This window comes from Lolium perenne, chromosome 4, assembly GCF_019359855.2.
Source record: "Lolium perenne isolate Kyuss_39 chromosome 4, Kyuss_2.0, whole genome shotgun sequence".
In the NCBI taxonomy this organism is placed as follows: Eukaryota; Viridiplantae; Streptophyta; class Magnoliopsida; order Poales; family Poaceae; genus Lolium; species Lolium perenne.
Genome location: NC_067247.2, coordinates 342,063,599 through 342,082,808, shown reverse-complemented (window position 1 = coordinate 342,082,808; position 19,210 = coordinate 342,063,599). Strand labels below are relative to the sequence as shown.

The following is a 19,210-nucleotide window of genomic DNA, read 5'->3' as shown; positions in this document are numbered from 1 at the left end:
ACAACACCTGAATTAGACTCTCCAAAAAACGACGCATCCAAGAAGGGTTCAGTGCTCACACACCGTCGTCGTCCGATCAAAGATCTTAGGTTTTCACCCTGAAGATAGTCCCCGCTCTCAAAACAATGCCTCCACCAAGGTTGACACAACCAGTTAAGACCAGACCTTGGGTTTTCACCCTAAAAGGTAGGACTCTGCGCTTCACCTGTGTTGTTGCCCCCACTTTCATACTGCTGATGTGAAACCCGGACACCAAGCAAGCCCCTCATCAGCGCGGAGACTTGAACCTCCCTTAGCTAGCTAGTCCCCCCTCTCCGGCCTTCATGAAATTCTCTTCTTCCGACTTTCATCATGGATCCATAGTCACTTGATGTCAACACAGAAAAAGAGCTTCGTGTGTCACGGTAGAAAACTAATTAAAGTATCAAAAAAAATCTGAACAAAAAATTCGCTCGTGCATAGTAACATTAACATGCTAGACATCTATGTATTTTCTCTCTTTATACGTTTTGAGTATGGAGTAGTACTTCGCCTCATCCACGTATCCTACATGTACATGCCACCGACGGGGCTCTTTTTCATCGCTATATTAACACGTACGTACCTGATGCCCCCGGTGGGGTTATCGTTTCCGCCTAGATCGATCACATAATATTCTATGTGCACACGCCAAATTTCACAGACAATCGGCTTCATTTGTGTCATTTGCAAAAAAATAAAGAAATGTCTCATGAAGAGTTCTTTTAAGCACCGAATTTTGTCTTATTTATGTAAAAAATATCGATTTTTCATGAAACGACTTTGCCAACACATAGAACGTCAAGATGCACGCGCTACATTTCTTGTCAGATTTTTTTAAAACTTTTAAAATATGTTTAAAATGCATTTCAAAAATCAGGATCATATGCATCTGAGTGTGAGCAGTCAGAGAGATAAAAGGACCACCTTCTACTGCTTGCTTGATCTGAATCTATTCCCATTTAGAAGAGCTGAAGTGCTACTTTTTTTCTGCGCATGAAAGGAGATGCTATTAGATTGGAAAACTTACAAAGGATCCACACATAATACAAAAATAAAACCCAACCCATCTGCAACTCGACCACGCCATCGTCCTAGGACCGTCGGTGGCACGCCATCGCAGCTGCTCCCTGCACGCCTTGGAACGGGAGCAGTACCGCGCAAATGGGAAGTCACCAAACACCGGAACTAGAGGCCCTACATTGATGACCGCCTCCGTCATTGCACAAATCTTCGTCAAGCTTCCACAGATTCTTGTTTCGCCAGATTCCGCCGTCCCACGAAATCCAGCGTGGGGAAGACGTGCACAGCAGCTCCATCGAGTTGCGAGCACGAGGAAGGTAGCTGGTCCACAGCAGCGCTCCAAGGAACACCGTTGTCGAAGAGGAAGACCGCCACCTGCAAAAACCACTCCGGCAGCGCCTCCGCCTCCCCGCCGCCGCTGGCTGGGTCCCTAATCAAGCCTATGCTGTAGACACATCGCAAGTCTAGGTCCCGCCGACCTCCTGCCGCCGGAGCAGCCGGCGGAGGCAAAGGGGCCATCGATTTGGCGGGTTCACAAATCTCCCTTCGCTACTGTAGACGGGAACTGAAGTGCTACGTACTTAACTTCACAATTTTATCTACATTCGTATGTATCTTTAAAAATTGCAACACTTATTTTAGAGCGGAGGAAATAGTACTCGCTGCAAACGGTGCACGGTTCGAGATTCACCGATCAGTAGTAAACAATGGTCATTTCATGGCGAGCAATGCGGCCCCCTCCTGTTTGCTTAATCTTTTTCTTACGGAGACCGAGCGAGAGAGAATCTCAATTACCTGAACCGTGTGCGGACACAAGTACTTGCCGCGCACATGCCATTCTTAAAGAATTCACGAGAGATCTTCTCATGCATGCGCCCCTAAGCCACGTAATCTGTCGACACGCCACTAATCACTCGCTATAAAGCTCCCTCTGCGCGCGCGATCTCTCTCCCGTCGATCTGGCTTTCTGGGGCCTAATCGACATTGAGTACCACATGCACATGTGTATATGTACCCACTTTGTTTTGTTAGGATCAAATACGACAAAGACGCAGACCAACGAAATGCACGGACGTAATCCAGGGCTCTGCTGTCTACTACGGTACGTGCAACCTTAACAGCTGGACACGATTATAAATCTGTTTTACCTAGGAGGCAGCATCCATGGCTCATTAGTTCTACATACTTCTACATACCCAGCTGAGATTAGTGTAATCACAAACTAAACTTGCTTCAGTGCGGGGACGTGGGCACAGCCTAGTTCGAAACCTGTCAGGAGCAAATTTCTGTAATTCTCACGCCGAGGTCCCGCGTCTACTATATTATTTAGTGTCTAGTTCCTCCTAGCACTAATTCATTTTTTAAAAAAAACTTGCTTCAGTGCAACACCCTCAGCCAAATTTAGTTTAGACTCTCGGGTAATTATGTAATTAATTAATTGATTGATTGATTGATTGTGAGCTATCGTAAGCTTACATCTAAACCCGGTATACCCACCTATGGGTATACCGTATAATGCTTAGAGCAACACTGTCTCTCCTCTCGCTAACCTTTCCGCTTCGCTAGCAATCCGCCGTCATCCTCTCCCATCTGATCGTTCCCAATGACAATGAGCTAGACTGTCCAGCGGCGGACCGCATTAGTTTGCAACGCGCAAGACTATTTGTACACACACCGAACTATTGCTCTCGCCCTATTGGTGTCGGCCAGCACCGCTCACAGTGCCTTGTGGCTGGCAAGCACCGCCTTGATGTGCCTCCTGCCCGCCAACAACGACTGTCACTGCCCGACAAAGTTGTCGCCGATGAGCCGACAACAGCGTACATACATATTACTCCTACCAATACAAACATTGCATATTCATACAAATTATTTGGAAAATACAAGTTTTATATAGGAAACATATACCAATTTGGTTTTCTAAATACCATCATGCCCTGAATAGTCAAGGGGTATCGAGTGATCTCTGTCGTCTTTGTGTTTGAGTTTGTAGGAGTTTCGGTGAAGGAGGTTGTTCTAGAGCAAAGGCACTAAACAAACATGTTGTTAGAAATGCAGTATTCCTAGGTGGTTGGTCTTGAATTTCTTTTTTTCTAAAAGGGGAACAAAGCCTAGGCCTGCACCAAAAAAAATGTACACAACTCTCTATTGCATAGTTTATTCATTTTAGCAATCAAATATGACAAGTAATGGGTCATTGCCACATGAATCAAAAAACGGAGAAGGGCATAAAAAGGCTCTATGCATCCTATAAACTAATGAATTGCCGTCAGCCAGCCTGTTCGACCGTCATCAACAGATTGCATCTAGAGTTCAAATGTTCTCCAAGGAGGCAAGAACATATGTGAATCCAGTAGGTAGCCCTGTAGTTTGTAGATAACCCGTAATTAATTTGGAGCTGTCTTGTTGCAAGTAATATACTTTTGGCAATTCCAAATTGCCTAAACTAACGCACAAACTCCCACGTGAATTTGAGTCTTGACTTTCTTGTCAATACCATTTAGCCGCATTAGTAATATTAGTGGTAGGGCTATATCGAAACAAAAAGACATTCAATAGACTCATGTGAATCACTGGAAGCACATTTTGTACAACCAGTACAATGTCTTTTAATTAAGTTATCCTTTGTAAGCAACATCTTTCTATTTAAGCACCTTATAAAAAATATCTTTAGTGTACTTTCAGTTTTCATAAGTATTTGCGTAGATACCAAGTATGATCATTCATGAAATTTTCCTACATGGATTAACATTTAACAAAGAATACTCCTAATGAAGTCAAACTCCACCCATGTATTTATCTGGCTCGTTCATCAACGTAACTCCCATTAATCTCTCTACTAGGTATTTTCCTTCCAATGGAGAGTTAGTTGGTTTACCTTGTATTTGTGATATTCCCTCTGTCTCACGAAGGTTGTTCGAGATCTTGATAGATTTAAAATTTGACAAATCTCAGACAAAATTCGTGGAACGGGGAAGTAAAGATATTTGTTGACGTTGAATTTGTGTGTGCTCTGAAACTTCTACCGAAAATATCTTGAAGAGATTAGCAGATGCTTCCTTCAACTGTGTAATCTTTTCTTTTCCTTCGTTGTCACAACTCTTAATTAATAGATGTGATTATACTATCAACTCAAAGATCGATGGTGGAGTTGCGTGGATGGAGCGGTTGACGTCAACGTTTGCAAAACTGCGACAGGGTAACACCATGACAGCGCAGCAGATGCATGTGGCGCAAAAAGGATCTCACTCGTTTGTATTTTTCTCAGGTTGTTGTTTCCCACTGCGTTGACAGCTCAAAAGCGAGTTGGATACTAACTGCAGCAGGTGCAGTCATGGTAAACACAGGACACAGAGCGAGACAGAATGAGAGCTAGCTAGGGAAACTAAAAAAGAAAGAACTCAATGTAAAGATTATCCCGAGAAATGAAAGACTCGCAAAAGCGTTCTACTCTAGCTGAGCTGCCCATCTTGCCATCTTGGTCTTGGCTTCCAAGAACAGAACGGAGCAGAGCGGCGCATAACAGGAAGCCATGAACATCCTGCAACCGGCAGAGCAACGGCCGGCGACAAGCTCTTGGCAATGTGTTGGTCACCACCTCTGGATCTTGTCACCTCCATCTCTGAACACCTGCGGAAAAAACCAGAAATATCTGAGTTATAGCAAAGATTGAAGTGTTGCCATCTCCGTCAGATGGAGAAAAAAGGTCGGCGAGAATGCTTACCTGTCTTGTGGACATCGGTTTGACAGGAGCAGGGGAGTACAGGTAGCCGCCAAGAGGAGACATGTTCAAGCAGGAAGACTGCGCAGCAGCAGAAACAGAATGCAAAAATGCAGATTAGCCACCGTAAGCAGAGATTAGGAACCGAAATGCGGCTTGACGTTAATACGCGCGCACCTCGAACTCGAAGCCTGTCGTGGTGGCGAAGAAGCCGCAGGAGAACTCGGCCGCGTTGCCGACGTCCATCATCGAACCGGCCGCGCTGCCGTAGCCGTCGGCCTCCGGGGAGCTCGTCACCTGCAGATAGCAAATGCATGAGGTCAGAGTCAGAAGAAGATGGGAAACACAAACACAGGCTGGCCCGTCTAGGCACGAGGAATGTTTCCAAGGGGACCAATCACCAATGGGACTGCACAAGTACCTTGGATTTGGAGTGCCTGAAGACTGCGGGCGAGCTGGCCGTGTCCTCGAGCAGAGTGGACGCGACGGTGGCGGCCACCTTGCTCTGCCGCCTCGCCGCTGCAGGCTGCGCCATCCTGTTGCCTCTCCTCGCCGCACGCGGACTGGGGAGCGCGGCGGCGGCGCCTTCGTCGGAGCCGGCCGAGTGCTGCTGGCGTGGCCCCGAGGAGGCGTCGGAGACCATGGACAGGTCATCCTCCTCGTCGGAGAAGACGCAGACGTAGCACGGCTGCTGCTGCTGCTGCGGCAGGCTGTGGAACCCCACGGCGTGGTCGTAGGAGTATTCGTAGGAGGAGCGGTCGTCGTCCAGGTAGGTGGTCCAGCCAGACTGGCAGCCGCTGCTGCACTCCGAACCCGCCGCCGCCGCCGCCGCCACCCTCGCGTCCCCCTCCATCCCCAGCAGCATCGATCGAATACCGCACGCACGCATACACTGGTACGCCACTCTGTGTCTAGCTCCGGGGCGAGGACGGAGGAGGCTGCTTGCGCTTGGTGGTGGTCGTGTAGCTAGTGGAGTCGACTTAATAGTAAGATCGATGGCGATGGACTCGCGCAGCGGCAGTACAAGAGCGTTAGTGCGTCACTAAGGTGGCCGGCCCCGCCGGGCTGTGAGTTGAGATCTCACTCCTGGGTGACTGAGCGGTGGGGAAGGTGGCGTGGAGGAGAGGAGGTAGAGCGGGAAGAGAAGCCATGGATCACGTGCAGTACAGCGAGGCAACGGGGACGAGTGGACGGGACGGACCGTCATTTGGCCGGGTACGTACGGGGTACTGTTACGTGGTCCGCGACAGGCGCCACCTCCCATTACGGGGAGCAAAGCAAACGCCGGCCCCGCCCGGCCGCCCGCCCGCGCGCTTCTTCGTTCATCGCGAGGAGCACCTATTCTCCGCTGCTAGCAGGAGGGAGTAGCTCCCGCCTGTACACTTTCTATCGTCGGCTACACTGAATGCGGCCCAATAACAGGTATGGTTTTGTCTCTCTTTTATGTTTAGATTTATAAAAATTCTCAAATATGTTTAAATTTTCGAAAAGTTTAAACTTGAAAAAGTTCTGATTTCAAAAATGTTCAAGTATGTTCGAATTTAAAATATTCGAATCTAAGAAAGTTCAAATTTTAATAATTTTAAATTTGAAAAATGTCCAAATCTGAAGAAGTTCAAATTTGAGAAAGTTCGGGTATTTTAGAAGTTCATAGCTGACAGGTAAAAGCAAAGGGAGAAACCTAGATCAGGAAAAAACAGGAAAAAAAACCCGAGAGAAAACAGAGAAACCAACCCGTGTTACTTGGCATCCGCTCAGGCGGGAGCAAATCGCTGCGTTAAGTGGCAGATAGGATTTGTCACCACCGCGGCCGCACATCCCTAGCTAGCCTCCCCGGAGGCGTTGCTAGGTCGGGCGCCAGGCCAGGTTCCACAACGCCGGGATTGCCCTGCCCCGCACGCCGCGGAGGCGGTGTTGCCCGCAGTCCCTTGGCTATGCATCATTATTGGCGAATGATGATGGATGGGTGACAAAGCATTAAACTTAATATCGACAAAACTAACCACTTTTGAGAGTTCAACACAAGACGAATGTAATTTGAAAATATCTCACCATTTGAACTTAATTTTTTTACAACACATGTACCTATGGCGCCATGCCAAAAAACACAACACCTTGCCAAAGACGTCATGCCACCCTATTGACCACACCATGTCAATACACTCGAGACATAGATTTTATGCATGACACCCTGAGCCAGGTGTTGTACTTACTACATGCACAAAATTTTCGATCGCGGTTGCTTCAGAAAATATTCTAAGTACTTGCATTATTGAAAATACTAGCACCCAACTTACAAAGAAGGATGGTGCTCCGTTGCACATTGACTTGAATCCCAATGCATCCCCATGTGATGCTAGTAACCCAGTTCAATTTGATGAGCAACATGTCGACCAGGAGGCCGATGTGTATGACACAACAAAGGGGCAACCTCCAATGACCCAACCTTTGAGCCTGGTTCAGAAATGACCAATATGATCGTCAGGAGCACGAGTGTTGAGTCTAGGGATCTTGAATCAGTGATTTACCTTCATGACCATGATATTGGCGATGTGGAGCCAAATAGCACGGAAGAGGGCATGGACAATAGCATCCCATACATGCGGACCTATGAATGGGACTCCCAGGGTAAATGCCCAAACAAAGAAATCGACGAGGATGGGTTTGTTAGATGTATATATCTGTATATTGTAGTTTCTCCATATGTTAGGGGGCTTTCTGCATATGTGCACCTGCACATGTACTATATATTGTGGCCTTTGGCCCCCTGGTAATACAACAAGCATATTGCTCTAACATGGTATCAGAGCGAAAATTGATCCTCTAGTTTTCCCGGCCGACCTTGTTCTTCTCCGTCCGTCGTCCGTTCGCTCTCTTCCTCGATCCTCGTCTGCTGCTTGTCCGTCCGCTCCTCTGCTGCTCCTCGTCCTCGACCCTGCTGGTGCTCGTCTTCGATTCGCCCGGGATCTGCCGCTCCGCCTTCGATCCGCCCAGGCGCGCCAGTCCCTGCTCCGCCCGACACCGCCTGATCTCTCCCCCGCGCGTGGCCGCCCTGCTCCCTGCTCCCGCGCCGTCTGCTCGCCGACGCCTGCTCTCCGCGCCGGCTTCACTTCCCCGACGCCTGATCCGATCTGGCTGCCCCGATCTCTCCTCGATCCGCATCGCCAACTTGGGCCGCCAGCTTCGCTCCGATTGGGCCTGTTCCTCGTCCAGCAGTTGATTTCAATCTGAGGTAAAAAAAAAGCGAAAAAAAGAGCTATGTCTTCCTCGGGCTATGTTGCGATCCGTCGCTGCTCGGTGATCTTTGATGGCGCGAATTACCCTGATTTCGCTGTGTAAGGGTATATTGCCCCTATGTGTGGTTTTGGTAATTAGTGACAACCCCTATGGACTAATGTTTTTATTGAGTTTATATGAAGGAATATTCCATAGGTACTACTTGTAGTCCATGTGTTGGATTCAAGTATGGATGCCATGAAGATAAAGATATACCTTGTGTATTGGCATCAAGATCATCGATTTGAAGATATATATGTGATATGATCAAGAAGAAGAAATGAAGATGGAGTTCTTATGTAGAACTCAATATTAGCCATGCTCTAGCTTATGTGATAAGCAATGAATGATCAAGATCTTGAGTGCTCGATTCCAAGTGAAGAATTCAAGTTATGGCTCTAAGTCGGTGTCATGATAGTCTCATAAGTTGAGCTATGGTTGACTAAGATTTAGAGCATGCAAGCAAATGAAGAATTCTATATACACCTCAAGATAGTATGATAGAGCATGAGAAGATACAAGGTTGACCGATACAAAGAGTGAAGAATAAATTCAAGTTTGGTCAACACATGAAGCATGAAGAATGTGCCACGAGAAGTCATGTGGTATGGTAAGCCGTGTCAATTATGCTTTATGAACTAACTCATCATATATGTTCCCTTGTGTTGTCTATGTGGGTTAGGTATCTTTCCATGGGCATGCATCAAAAAGTGAGATCTCATATAGCCCATGAGAGGGTGACGTCAAGTGGTGATCATCATCAAGGTTGAGTTGGGCAAGTTCAAGATTGAGCATCTCAAGAGGATCATATGCTTGAAGCTTGCCATAAATTTTGGTGATAATGGACATGTGAAGATGTGCATCAATGGAGCTTTCCCATCATGGTGTATGGGGGAGCATTTGTGAGTCTTCACGAAGCAACAATGATCAAGTGAGGCATTTCGGCTTGAGTGGAGCTTGAAGAGCTATCATCGAGATCAAGCGGGATGCGCAAGGCAAATGTATGGCCTTGCTAGGTTTTCCTTTTACCGGTCTTAAGGTCATTGTTGGGAGACCGGATTATAGGAAAGATAGCCGCACTATCAAGAGGGGCTTTCGGTTGGGTAACTTGATCGCATCGTCTTAGGGAGCTCAATCCTTTGCATACTTTGCATATCCCTATTGCTTATTGGTGTTTCTCTGTGATAGGTTCTTGAGCTTGTTGCTAGCTTTACAACAAGCCCAAGTTCATCGAAAACGGAATCCGCATGCATCTTCTATTGCGTTTTCGAGTTTGGACGTCTTCACCGTTTCTTGACGGTGGGAGACTCCCTCTCTAAAAACATCTAAAATATTTTGTGAGGAATCTCCATATTTCGAGCTTGTTGGGTTCTATTTGTCGTTATCTTTCCAACAAAATTTGTTTCATGTCAATCGGAGTTCGGGAGCATTTTCTGTTTAAAATGAAGAAAAGTTGTTCTGCCCCTGGCCGGTTGATGTCTACGCGTGCTTCTATTCCTGTAGACAGTGTTGGGCCTCCAAGAGCAGAGGTTTGTAGAACAGCAGCAAGTTTCCCTTGAGTGGATCACCCAAGGTTTATCGAACTCAGGGAGGAAGAGGTCAAAGATATCCCTCTCAAGCAACCCTGCAATCACGATACAAGAAGTCTCTTGTGTCCCCAACACACCTAATACACTTGTCAGATGTATAGGTGCACTAGTTCGGCGAAGAGATAGTAAAATACAAGTGGTATGAATGAATATGAGCAGTAGTAACGGCGCCAGAAAATAGCTTGCTGGCGTGTAGTTGATGGTGGTAATATTGCAGGAAGTAAAGATGCAGCAGAACAGTAAATAGGCGATGATTGCAGTATTTGGAAACAAGGCCTAGGGATCATACTTTCACTAGTGGACACTCTCAACATTGATCACAGAATAAAACCACTCTACACTCTCTTGTTGGATGATGAACACCACTAATTGTGTAAGGCTACAAGAGGACCTCAATGCCGGAGTTAACAAGCTCCACAACATTCGATGTTCATATTTAAATAACCTTAGAGTGCATGATAGATCAACACAATTATACCAAGTACTAACATAACATGCACACTGTCACCATCAAGCTATGAAAGGAGGAATAGATCACATCAATACCATCATAGTAATAGTTAACTTCATAATCTACAAGAGATCACAATCATAAACTACGCCAAGTACTACATGATGCACACACTGTCACCATTACATCATGGAGGAGGAATAGAGTACTTTAATAACATCACTAGAGTAGCACATAGATTAATAGTGATACAAAGCTCATCATATGAATCTCATTCATGTAAGGCAGCTCATGAGATCATTGTATTGAAGTACATGGAAGAGAGATTAACCACATAGCTACCGGTACAGCCCTTAGCCTCGATGGAGAACTACTCCCTCCTCATGGGAGACAGCAGCGTTGATGAAGATGGCGGTGGTGTTGATGGAGATGCCTTCCGGGGGCACTTCCCCGTCCCGGCGGGGTGCCGGAACAGAGACTTCTGTCCCCCGAATTGGAGTTTCGCGATGGCGGCGGCTCTGGAAGGTTTTCTCGGGTTTCATCAATCCGTGTCGATGTTTTAGGTCAGGGAGCTTTAAATAGGCGAAGAGGCGGAGTCGGAGGGGCCACGGGGCCTCCTCACACTAGGGGGGCGCGCCCTCCTTGGGCCACGCCGCCCACACGTGTGGGGCCCCCAGGGCTCCCCTCTGGTCCCCCTTTGACTTTCTGGAAGGTTCCGGGAAAAATAAGATGTTGGGCATTGATTTCGTCCGATTCCGAGAATATTTCCTTTGTAGGATTTCTGAAACCAAAAATAGCAACTGGCACTTCGGCATCTCGTCAATAGGTTAGTTCCGGAAAACGCATCAAAACGATATAAAGTGTGAACAAAACATGTAGGTATTGTCATAAAACAAGCATGGAACATCAGAAATTATAGATACGTTGGAGACGTATCAGCATCCCCAAGCTTAGTTCCTACTCGTCCTCGAGTAGGTAAACGATAAAAGAATAATTTCTGAAGTGACATGCTACCAACATAATCTTGATCATACTATTGTAAAGCATATGAGATGAATGCAGCGATTCAAAGCAATGGTAAAGACAATGATTAAACAACTGAATCATATAGCAAAGACTTTTCATGAATAGTACTTTCAAGACAAGCATCAATAAGTCTTGCATAAGAGTTAACTCATAAAGCAATAAATTCAAAGTAAAGGTATTGAAGCAACACAAAGGAAGATTTAAGTTTCAGCGGTTGCTTTCAACTTTCAACATGTATATCTCATGGATAGTTGTCAATACAAAGTAATATGATGAATGCAAACATGCAAGTATGTAAGAATCAATACACAGTTGACACAAGTGTCTACTTCTAAGATGGAAGGAAGTGGGTAAACTGACTCAACATAAAAGTAAAAGAATGACCCTTCGAAAAGGGAAGTATGGATTGCTATATTTGTGCTAGAGCTTTTATTTTGAAAACAAGAAACAATTTTGTCAACGGTAGTAATAAAGCATATGTATTATGTATAAGATGTCCTACAAGTTGCAAGCCTCATGCATAGTAATACCAATAGTGCCCGCACCTTGTCCTAATTAGCTCGGATTTACATGGATTATCATCGCATAACATATGTTTTAACCAAGTGTCACAAAGGGGTACCTCTATGCCGCCTGTATAAAGGTCTAAGGAGAAAGCTCGCATTGGATTTCTCGCTTTTGATTATTCTCAACTTAGACATCCATACCGGGACAACATAGACAACAGATAATGGACTCCTCTTTAATGCATAAGCATTCAACAACAAATAATATTCTCATATGAGATTGAGGATTGTTGTCCAAACTGAAACTTCCACCATGGATCATGGCTTTAGTTAGCGGCCCAATGTTCTTCTCTAATAATATGCATACTCAAACCATTTGATCATGATAAATCACCCTTACTTCAGACAAGACGAACATGCATAGCAACTCATATGATATTCAACAAATGTGTAATAGTTGATGGCGTCCCCAGGAACATGGTTATCGCTCAACAAGCAACTTATTAAGAAATAAGATACATAAGTACATATTCAATACCACAATAGTTTTTAAGCTATTTTTCCCATGAGCTGTATATTGCAAAGACAAAGAATGGAATTTTAAAGGTAGCACTCAAGCAATTTACTTTGGAATGGCAGAGAAATACCATGTAGTAGGTAGGTATGGTGGACACAAATGGCATAGTTATTGGCTCAAGGATTTTGGATGCATGAGAAGTAATCCCTCTCAATACAAGGCTTAGGCTAGCAAGGTTGTTTGAAGCAAACACAAGTATGAACCCTTACAGTAAAACTTACATAAGAACATATTGCAAGCATTATAAGACTCTACACTGTCTTCCTTGTTGTTCAAACACCTTACCAGAAAATATCTAGACCTTAGAGAGACCAATCATGCAAACCAAATTTTAGCAAGCTCTATGTATTTCTTCACTAATAGGTGCAAAGTATATGATGCAAGAGCTTAAACATGATCTATATGAGCACAACAATTGCCAAGTATCAAGTTATTCAAGACATCATACCAATTACCACATATAGCATTTTCTGTTTCCAACCATATAACAATGAACGAAGCAGTTTCAACCTTCGCCATGAACATTAAAAGCTAATTAAGAACACATGTGTTCATATGAATCAGCGGAGCTTGTCTCTCTCCCACACAAGCATGAATTTATTCAGAGAATAACAAAACGAAAATAAAAGCACACAGACGCTCCAAGTAAAGTACATAAGATGTGACGGAATAAAAATATAGTTTCAATAGAAGAAACCTGATAAATTGTTGATAGAAGGGGATGCCTTGGGCATCCCCAAGCTTAGACGCTTGAGTCTTCTTGAAATATGCAGGGATGAACCATGGGGGCATCCCCGAGCTTAGACTTTTCACTCTTCTTAATCATATATCATCCTCCTCTCTTGACCCTTGAAAATTTCCTCCACACCAAACTCAAAACAAACTCATTAGAGGGTTAGTACATAATAAAAAATTCACATGTTCAGAGGTGACACAATCATTCTTAACACTTCTGGACATTGCACAAAGCTTCTGAAAGTTAATGGAACAAAGAAATCCATCCAACATAGCAAAAGAGGCAATGCAAAATAAAAGGCAGAATCTGTCAAAACAGAAAAGTCCGTAAAGACGAATTTTTCTGGGGCACTAAACTTGCTCAGATGAGACAACTCAAAACTAATGAAAGTTGCATACATATCTGAGGATCAAGTACGTAAATTGGCAGATTTTTCTGAGTTACCTACAGAGAACCCTGCCCAAATTCGTGACAGATAGAAATCTGTTTCTGCGCAGAAATCCAAATCTAGTATCAACCTTCGATTAGAGACTTTACTTGGCACAACATTGGAATAAAATAAAGATAAGGAGAGGTTGCTACAGTAGTAACAACTTCCAAGACACAACAAAACATTAGCAAAATAAATACATGGGTTATCTTCCAAGAAGTGCTTCCTTTATAGCCATTAAGATGGGCTCAACAGTTTTATTGATGCACTCGCAAGAAATGAGAGTTGAAGCAAAAGAGAGCATCAAAAAGCAAGTATGAAACAAATTTAAGCCTAACCCACTTCCTATGGAAAGGAATCTTGTACACAAATAAATTCATGAAGATCAAAGTGACAAGCATAGGAAGATAAAACACAAGTAACTTCAAGATTCTCAACATAAAGAGGGGAAACTTAATATTATTAAGATGCATATTACCATGTTTCCCTCTCTCATAATAACTTTCAGTAGCATCATTGATGAAATCCACAATATAGCCATCACTTAAAACATTCTTATCATGGTTCATATGCATAAAAGTATCATTAATTTTGGCATAAGAAGAGTTCTTCTCATTAATAGTAAGGGATTTCTATTTTCGTGCCCCTGGCTCCTTAGTTGTGCTCAGTTTTCCCCAGCCCCTTAGTTTTTCCTCAGTTTTCCCCAAGACCTTGTCTGAAACCCGCAGAAGGAGCTCGGACGGAAGGAATCCCGTTTAGTTGACGTTGGTTGGTGCTGGCAAGTGGGGCCACTGTTGGTGCCCCGCAGTGGACACGTCTTCACTTATCCAGATCATCGTGGGACCCACAACTTGTCCACGTTAGTGCGCCGGACCCACAGCTTACCCAGGTGACCGTTGCAAAATGGGAGCCCGAGCCAGCCCCACGCCCGTGCCTGTGCCATTGCTTCCCCTTTCTTTCCCCGCGCCCCATTGTTCTTCTTCTCCGCCAGCGGCATCCCTTCTCCGGCAGGCGGGTGATGTCTAGTTTCTCTTCGACCTCCCGTTCTTCATGGCCGCAGTATGGACCCGTGCCTTTGACAAGATGCCCTGACTGCCCACGCCAGGAGCCTCTGAAGCGGTCGATCTGTAAGACGGACGAGAACGGCAACCGTGGACGTGAGTTCCTTGCATGCGAGAGCTTGCCATATAGAGAGGGGGATAAGGTTAGATCTCGCTCCAATTTCTCTGTTTTCTCTCGATTTTCTTGCTATTCCCTCGAATTTGGGATTTAGGGTTCCCGTTGTTGTTTTCAGATCCTGAAGAAATGCAGGCATTTCGAGTGGATCGATGTGTACGTTCGGAGGCTTCAATTGCAGGAATCAATTGGCGCTATTGGGGAGCGCAATTTGGGAGGGGGGGGACTTGCTGTAGAGAATGCGACGGAGAGAGGAGCCGTTCCGATTATGCCTAATGCTCCCAATGTAGGACTGGAGGAAGTGAAGGGAGAACTGAAGAAAATGAACAAGCAGTTAAGGCAGCTGATCGAGTTGAAGAAGCAAGCTAATCTGATGGCTGGTTGTTTTTTCTGTTGTATAATTGCGATCGGATTCTTATCCACCAGGCGCTAGAAGTTGTTACAAGGGATACCTTGTTACAAATTCATTATTCAGTTACATGTACTTGTAGTTGTTTTCATAGTTAGTGTGTGCATTCACCGAAATTACTAAAATTAGGGCTCCCAATAATCTATTCACCGAAATCCGCAAATATGTATGCCTAATGTTTATACAAAAATTATACCACTTTTGGGCCGTTTCAAATTACTAAAACTATATGCCAAAACTATATCCCCTAAAAGAAAAAGGAAAGCGAAAGATAGTTGATAATTGTTAGAGGGGTGACAATAATGCATTCACCAAAATCCGCAAATATGTATGCCTCATGTTTATACCGAAATTATACAACTTTTGGGCCGTTTCAAATTACCGAAACTATATGCCAAAACTATATCCCCTAAAAGAAAAAGGAAAGCGAAAGATAGTTGATAATTGTTAGAGGGGTGACAATAATGCATTCACCGAAATCCGCAAATATGTATGCCTCATGTTTATACCGAAATTATACCACTTTTGGGCCGTTTCAAATTACCGAAACTATATGCCAAAACTATATCCCCTAAAAGAAAAAGGAAAGCGAAAGATAGTTGATAATTGTTAGAGGGGTGACAATAATGCATTCACCGAAATCCGCAAATATGTATGCCTCATGTTTATACCGAAATTATACCACTTTTGGGCCGTTTCAAATTACCGAAACTATATGCCAAAACTATATCCCCTAAAAGAAAAAGGAAAGCGAAAGATGGTTGATAATTGTTAGAGGGGTGACAATAATGCATCCACCGACAGAGAGAGAGAGGGGTGGCCACGAAGAGAGAGAGAGGGGTGGCCACGAAGAGACGGGGAGGGGTATACTGCCCGTTAGATCAGTTGATCAACGGTTCGTGGAGTCGATCCGTGTGACAACGGCTCAACCAATCAGGATAAGTTTGGGCTTCTGAGAGCATTTGTGATAGAACTTGAGGGCAAAACTGAGTAGTACTAACAATCCAAGGGCACATAAATAGTAAATAGACTAAGGGATTCAAACAAAAAGAATTACAAAATGAAAAATGCATGTTTTGTACAATATAATTCATATTGGGCTACATCAAATTATTTGCAATTCAAATATACATGAGTGTGACAATTATGGCATCATTTAGACAAACTATGTTTTTGGGGAAGATGTTTTGCAAAGGGGTTTGAGTGGAAAACCATGCATCTTCATAGCTACACTAGTGATTCTGAGAAGTGGCAATTTGTGGTAAAACTTGATTTATATATGTTTGTTAAGGTTTTCTTGGTGGCAGGTTGCGTAGGAAGACTCCATGAGTAGGTGCCACTATGTTTTTTATTTTTTTGAATTTTTTTGCGCATGAAATGACTCAATTAGATATGTTAATCTCATTTGTTGACTCTCTGTTGACTAGCTACTTGAGGGTAAAACTGAGTATATTGCACTTGCCAGTCTAAGTACTCGAGGGGAAAACTGAGTACAGATAAAATTTCTGTATAAGGCCCGAGGTTAGAACTGAGTACACCAAACGTCCCAGGGTTAGACTCGTATCGCGGGACGCGTGTTGCGGTACACGCCACCTTCGTCTTTATAGAGCCCTTTTCTCTCCCTCGACGCACTTTCTCACTGCAACCGCCTCTCCTGTCTCATCATCTTCTCCACAACCGAAGAAAAAACCCCGAAGAAAACCGCCGGCAATGGAGAAGAATGAGATGCCCATTGTCGGCGCATCAGCCGCCGGCGCATCGGCCGCTGCCCCCGTCCAGGCCCCTGTCGCTGCTTCCAACGTAGCAGCCGGCGCATCAGCCGCCGGCGCATCGGCCGCCGCCACCGTCCAGGCCCCCGTCGCTTGGGACCCGTACGAACCAGCGCCGTACGTCGCGCCGGAGAACCCCTACGACACCAGCATCATCGACGACGAGCCGGAGGTAACCCTTTACTCCCTTGTTCTTATCCCATTTCAATCCTTTGTGTTAGATCTAGCATTATTAGGGTTCGTCTGTTCCTAGTTCAATCCATTTGTGTTAGATCTTGCGTTATTAGGGTGCGTCTGTTCCTAGTTCAATCCTTTTGTGTTAGATCTTGCGTTATTAGTGCTTGTGATTTGCTTTTGTTTAAGATTTGTGCCGATGATGATGAATATTTGGGCACAAATTGATTCAGGGTTTGGTCAGTAAACAATTGGTGTGTACAAATTTGTTGTGCATGATCTTTCGTTTACTCACTCAAATCCTGGATATAAGTGTGTCCAATGTAACTGAGGCTACCTCTTTTTTTCGGGCCCATATTATCATGCATGATCTTTGTTCACTCTCTGTTCCATCATCGTTGCAATTGACTCCGTGTTTTTTGCACGATCTTTGGTGCTACGTGACAGGTGCAGCAGCGGCGTCGACACGGCGACGAGTCCTTCCACACCAAGACTCGTCACGTCCTCGGGAGGCTGCAGTCCGGCCATTACGATGGCCCCTTTGCTCGAGGCATTTACAAGTGCCCCTTCGCAACAGAAGCTCCGCGCCACCGACTTCAATCGCACAGTGAACCATGCTGAATCCATTGGCAGATGCGGCGCTAGAGTTGGAACGACGGTGAACGTGCATGCTTTCATGGCCAAACACAAAGCACTTGGGATTCACCTGCGCAACCTCCAGGCGAGTCACAGGCGCAACCTGGAGGCATTGAACATGCCTACTGCACTCTCTGTATGTGACTGCTCTATCTGTAGAGCAGCTTAAATTCATGTAAAATGTAGCTTATGTTGTAGGGTTCTATCGGTACTATTGTTGGATCTGTCGTGAACATATCTATGCTATGTTGGCTGCTGTATGCAGCTTATCCTATATTTTTTCTGGATTTGTGCCCTAGATTTCCTACCTGATTGGGTAAAAACGAAGGCATAAAGAAATGAATGTCGTTAAAAAACAGAAGGAGAAGCTGCTCTAGATTTGCTACCAATTTGGGCTATCAAATATGAATGAGATCGAGCGAGAGAGAGGAAAAAGGTACATTAAAAACTGCTAATCTGGGCGAAAGAGACAGAAACCACTCGTGCCCACGTCCCGGACCCACACGCTACGGCCACACAAACATGGTCTCGTCCTGTCCCACGCGGTTCCTTCCTACCAGCCCCACACGACGCGACCCCACAAACGACACGACCCCACTCGTCAGCACGGAACGGTCAACTTAACGGAATCCTGCCGTCAGAGCTGCTTCTGCTCCTTCTGCGGGTTTCAGACAAGGTCTTGGGGAAAACTGAGGAAAAACTAAGGAGCTGGGGAAAACTGAGCACAACTAAGGACCCGAGGGCACAGAAATAGAATTCCCTAATAGTAATTGGAGCAAGATTATTATCAAGAATTTGAACATGGTAAACAAGTTGCATACTAAGGGAGTTGTTTTTGGTAATCCAATCATAACCATGACAAGTTTCATAAGGATAGTTATAACCTATATCATAGCATTCTTTATAATAATCATCAAAGGTCGGAGGCATAGTGTCATCATAAGAAATAGAATAGTTATCTTTCACAGTATGTTCATCTGTGACCATACCATCATTGTTACTAGAAGGAGATGTATCAATCATATAATGATCAGTAGCAAAAGGATTTTCAAACACCTCATCCCCAAGCTTAGAGCTTTCTATATCATTATGGGAGGAAGCATGGATAGTACTGATACTATGGCAGTTATTAACATCATCATTCTCAGAATTAGCTTCCCAGAGATTTTCAATATCAAAAGTAGTGTGCTCTTCCAAATCATGATCACTAATGTAGGTAAAGGGCATAGGAAGATCATTGTATTCAGATTCATTATCATAATAATCATCAGGAGCAACATACTTACGGTTACCTATCGTTATCTCATACACGCGGGGATATGTTGTTACCTCTTTCTTTCTATTCCCCTTCTTCTTCTTCTTCTCGTTCCCTTCTTTAGGAGGAAGAGGCTTGAAGGGGGGCTCCTCCACATAACCTGATTTATTTCCAGAAACAATAGAAGAAACTTGGGAGGATTCCTCCTTTTCATTAATAAGTTCAAAACACACAGCGGTCCTATCATATTTTGGCAAAGTGTCATCTTCTAAAATATTTTGTATGTAAGTATTTGTATGGAAATTATCAATGCAATAAGAAAAACACCCATGCAGGACCTCATCAATATCAAGATCACTCATATGTAACAAAGAGATTTTTCTTGATAACTCTTCACACCACAAAAATAAAGTAAGTTCATCATGCTTATTAGGAGTA

The 19,210-nt window shown here is 44.4% G+C and overlaps 1 protein-coding gene across 1 annotated transcript; it reads right to left on the bottom strand.

Annotated features, from left to right (window-relative positions):
- Positions 1 to 4,266: 4,266 nt before the first annotated feature.
- LOC127321299 (uncharacterized) lies at positions 4,267 to 5,889 on the bottom strand. The gene is made up of 4 exons (XM_051350324.2): positions 5,184 to 5,889; positions 4,940 to 5,059; positions 4,766 to 4,843; positions 4,267 to 4,671 (listed from the first exon to the last, which is right to left on the bottom strand). Exons 1-4 carry the CDS (start codon positions 5,649 to 5,651, stop codon positions 4,633 to 4,635), a joined length of 705 nt encoding a protein of 234 aa, XP_051206284.1. The 5' UTR covers positions 5,652 to 5,889; the 3' UTR covers positions 4,267 to 4,632.
- Between the last annotated feature and the right edge of the window lie 13,321 nt (positions 5,890 to 19,210).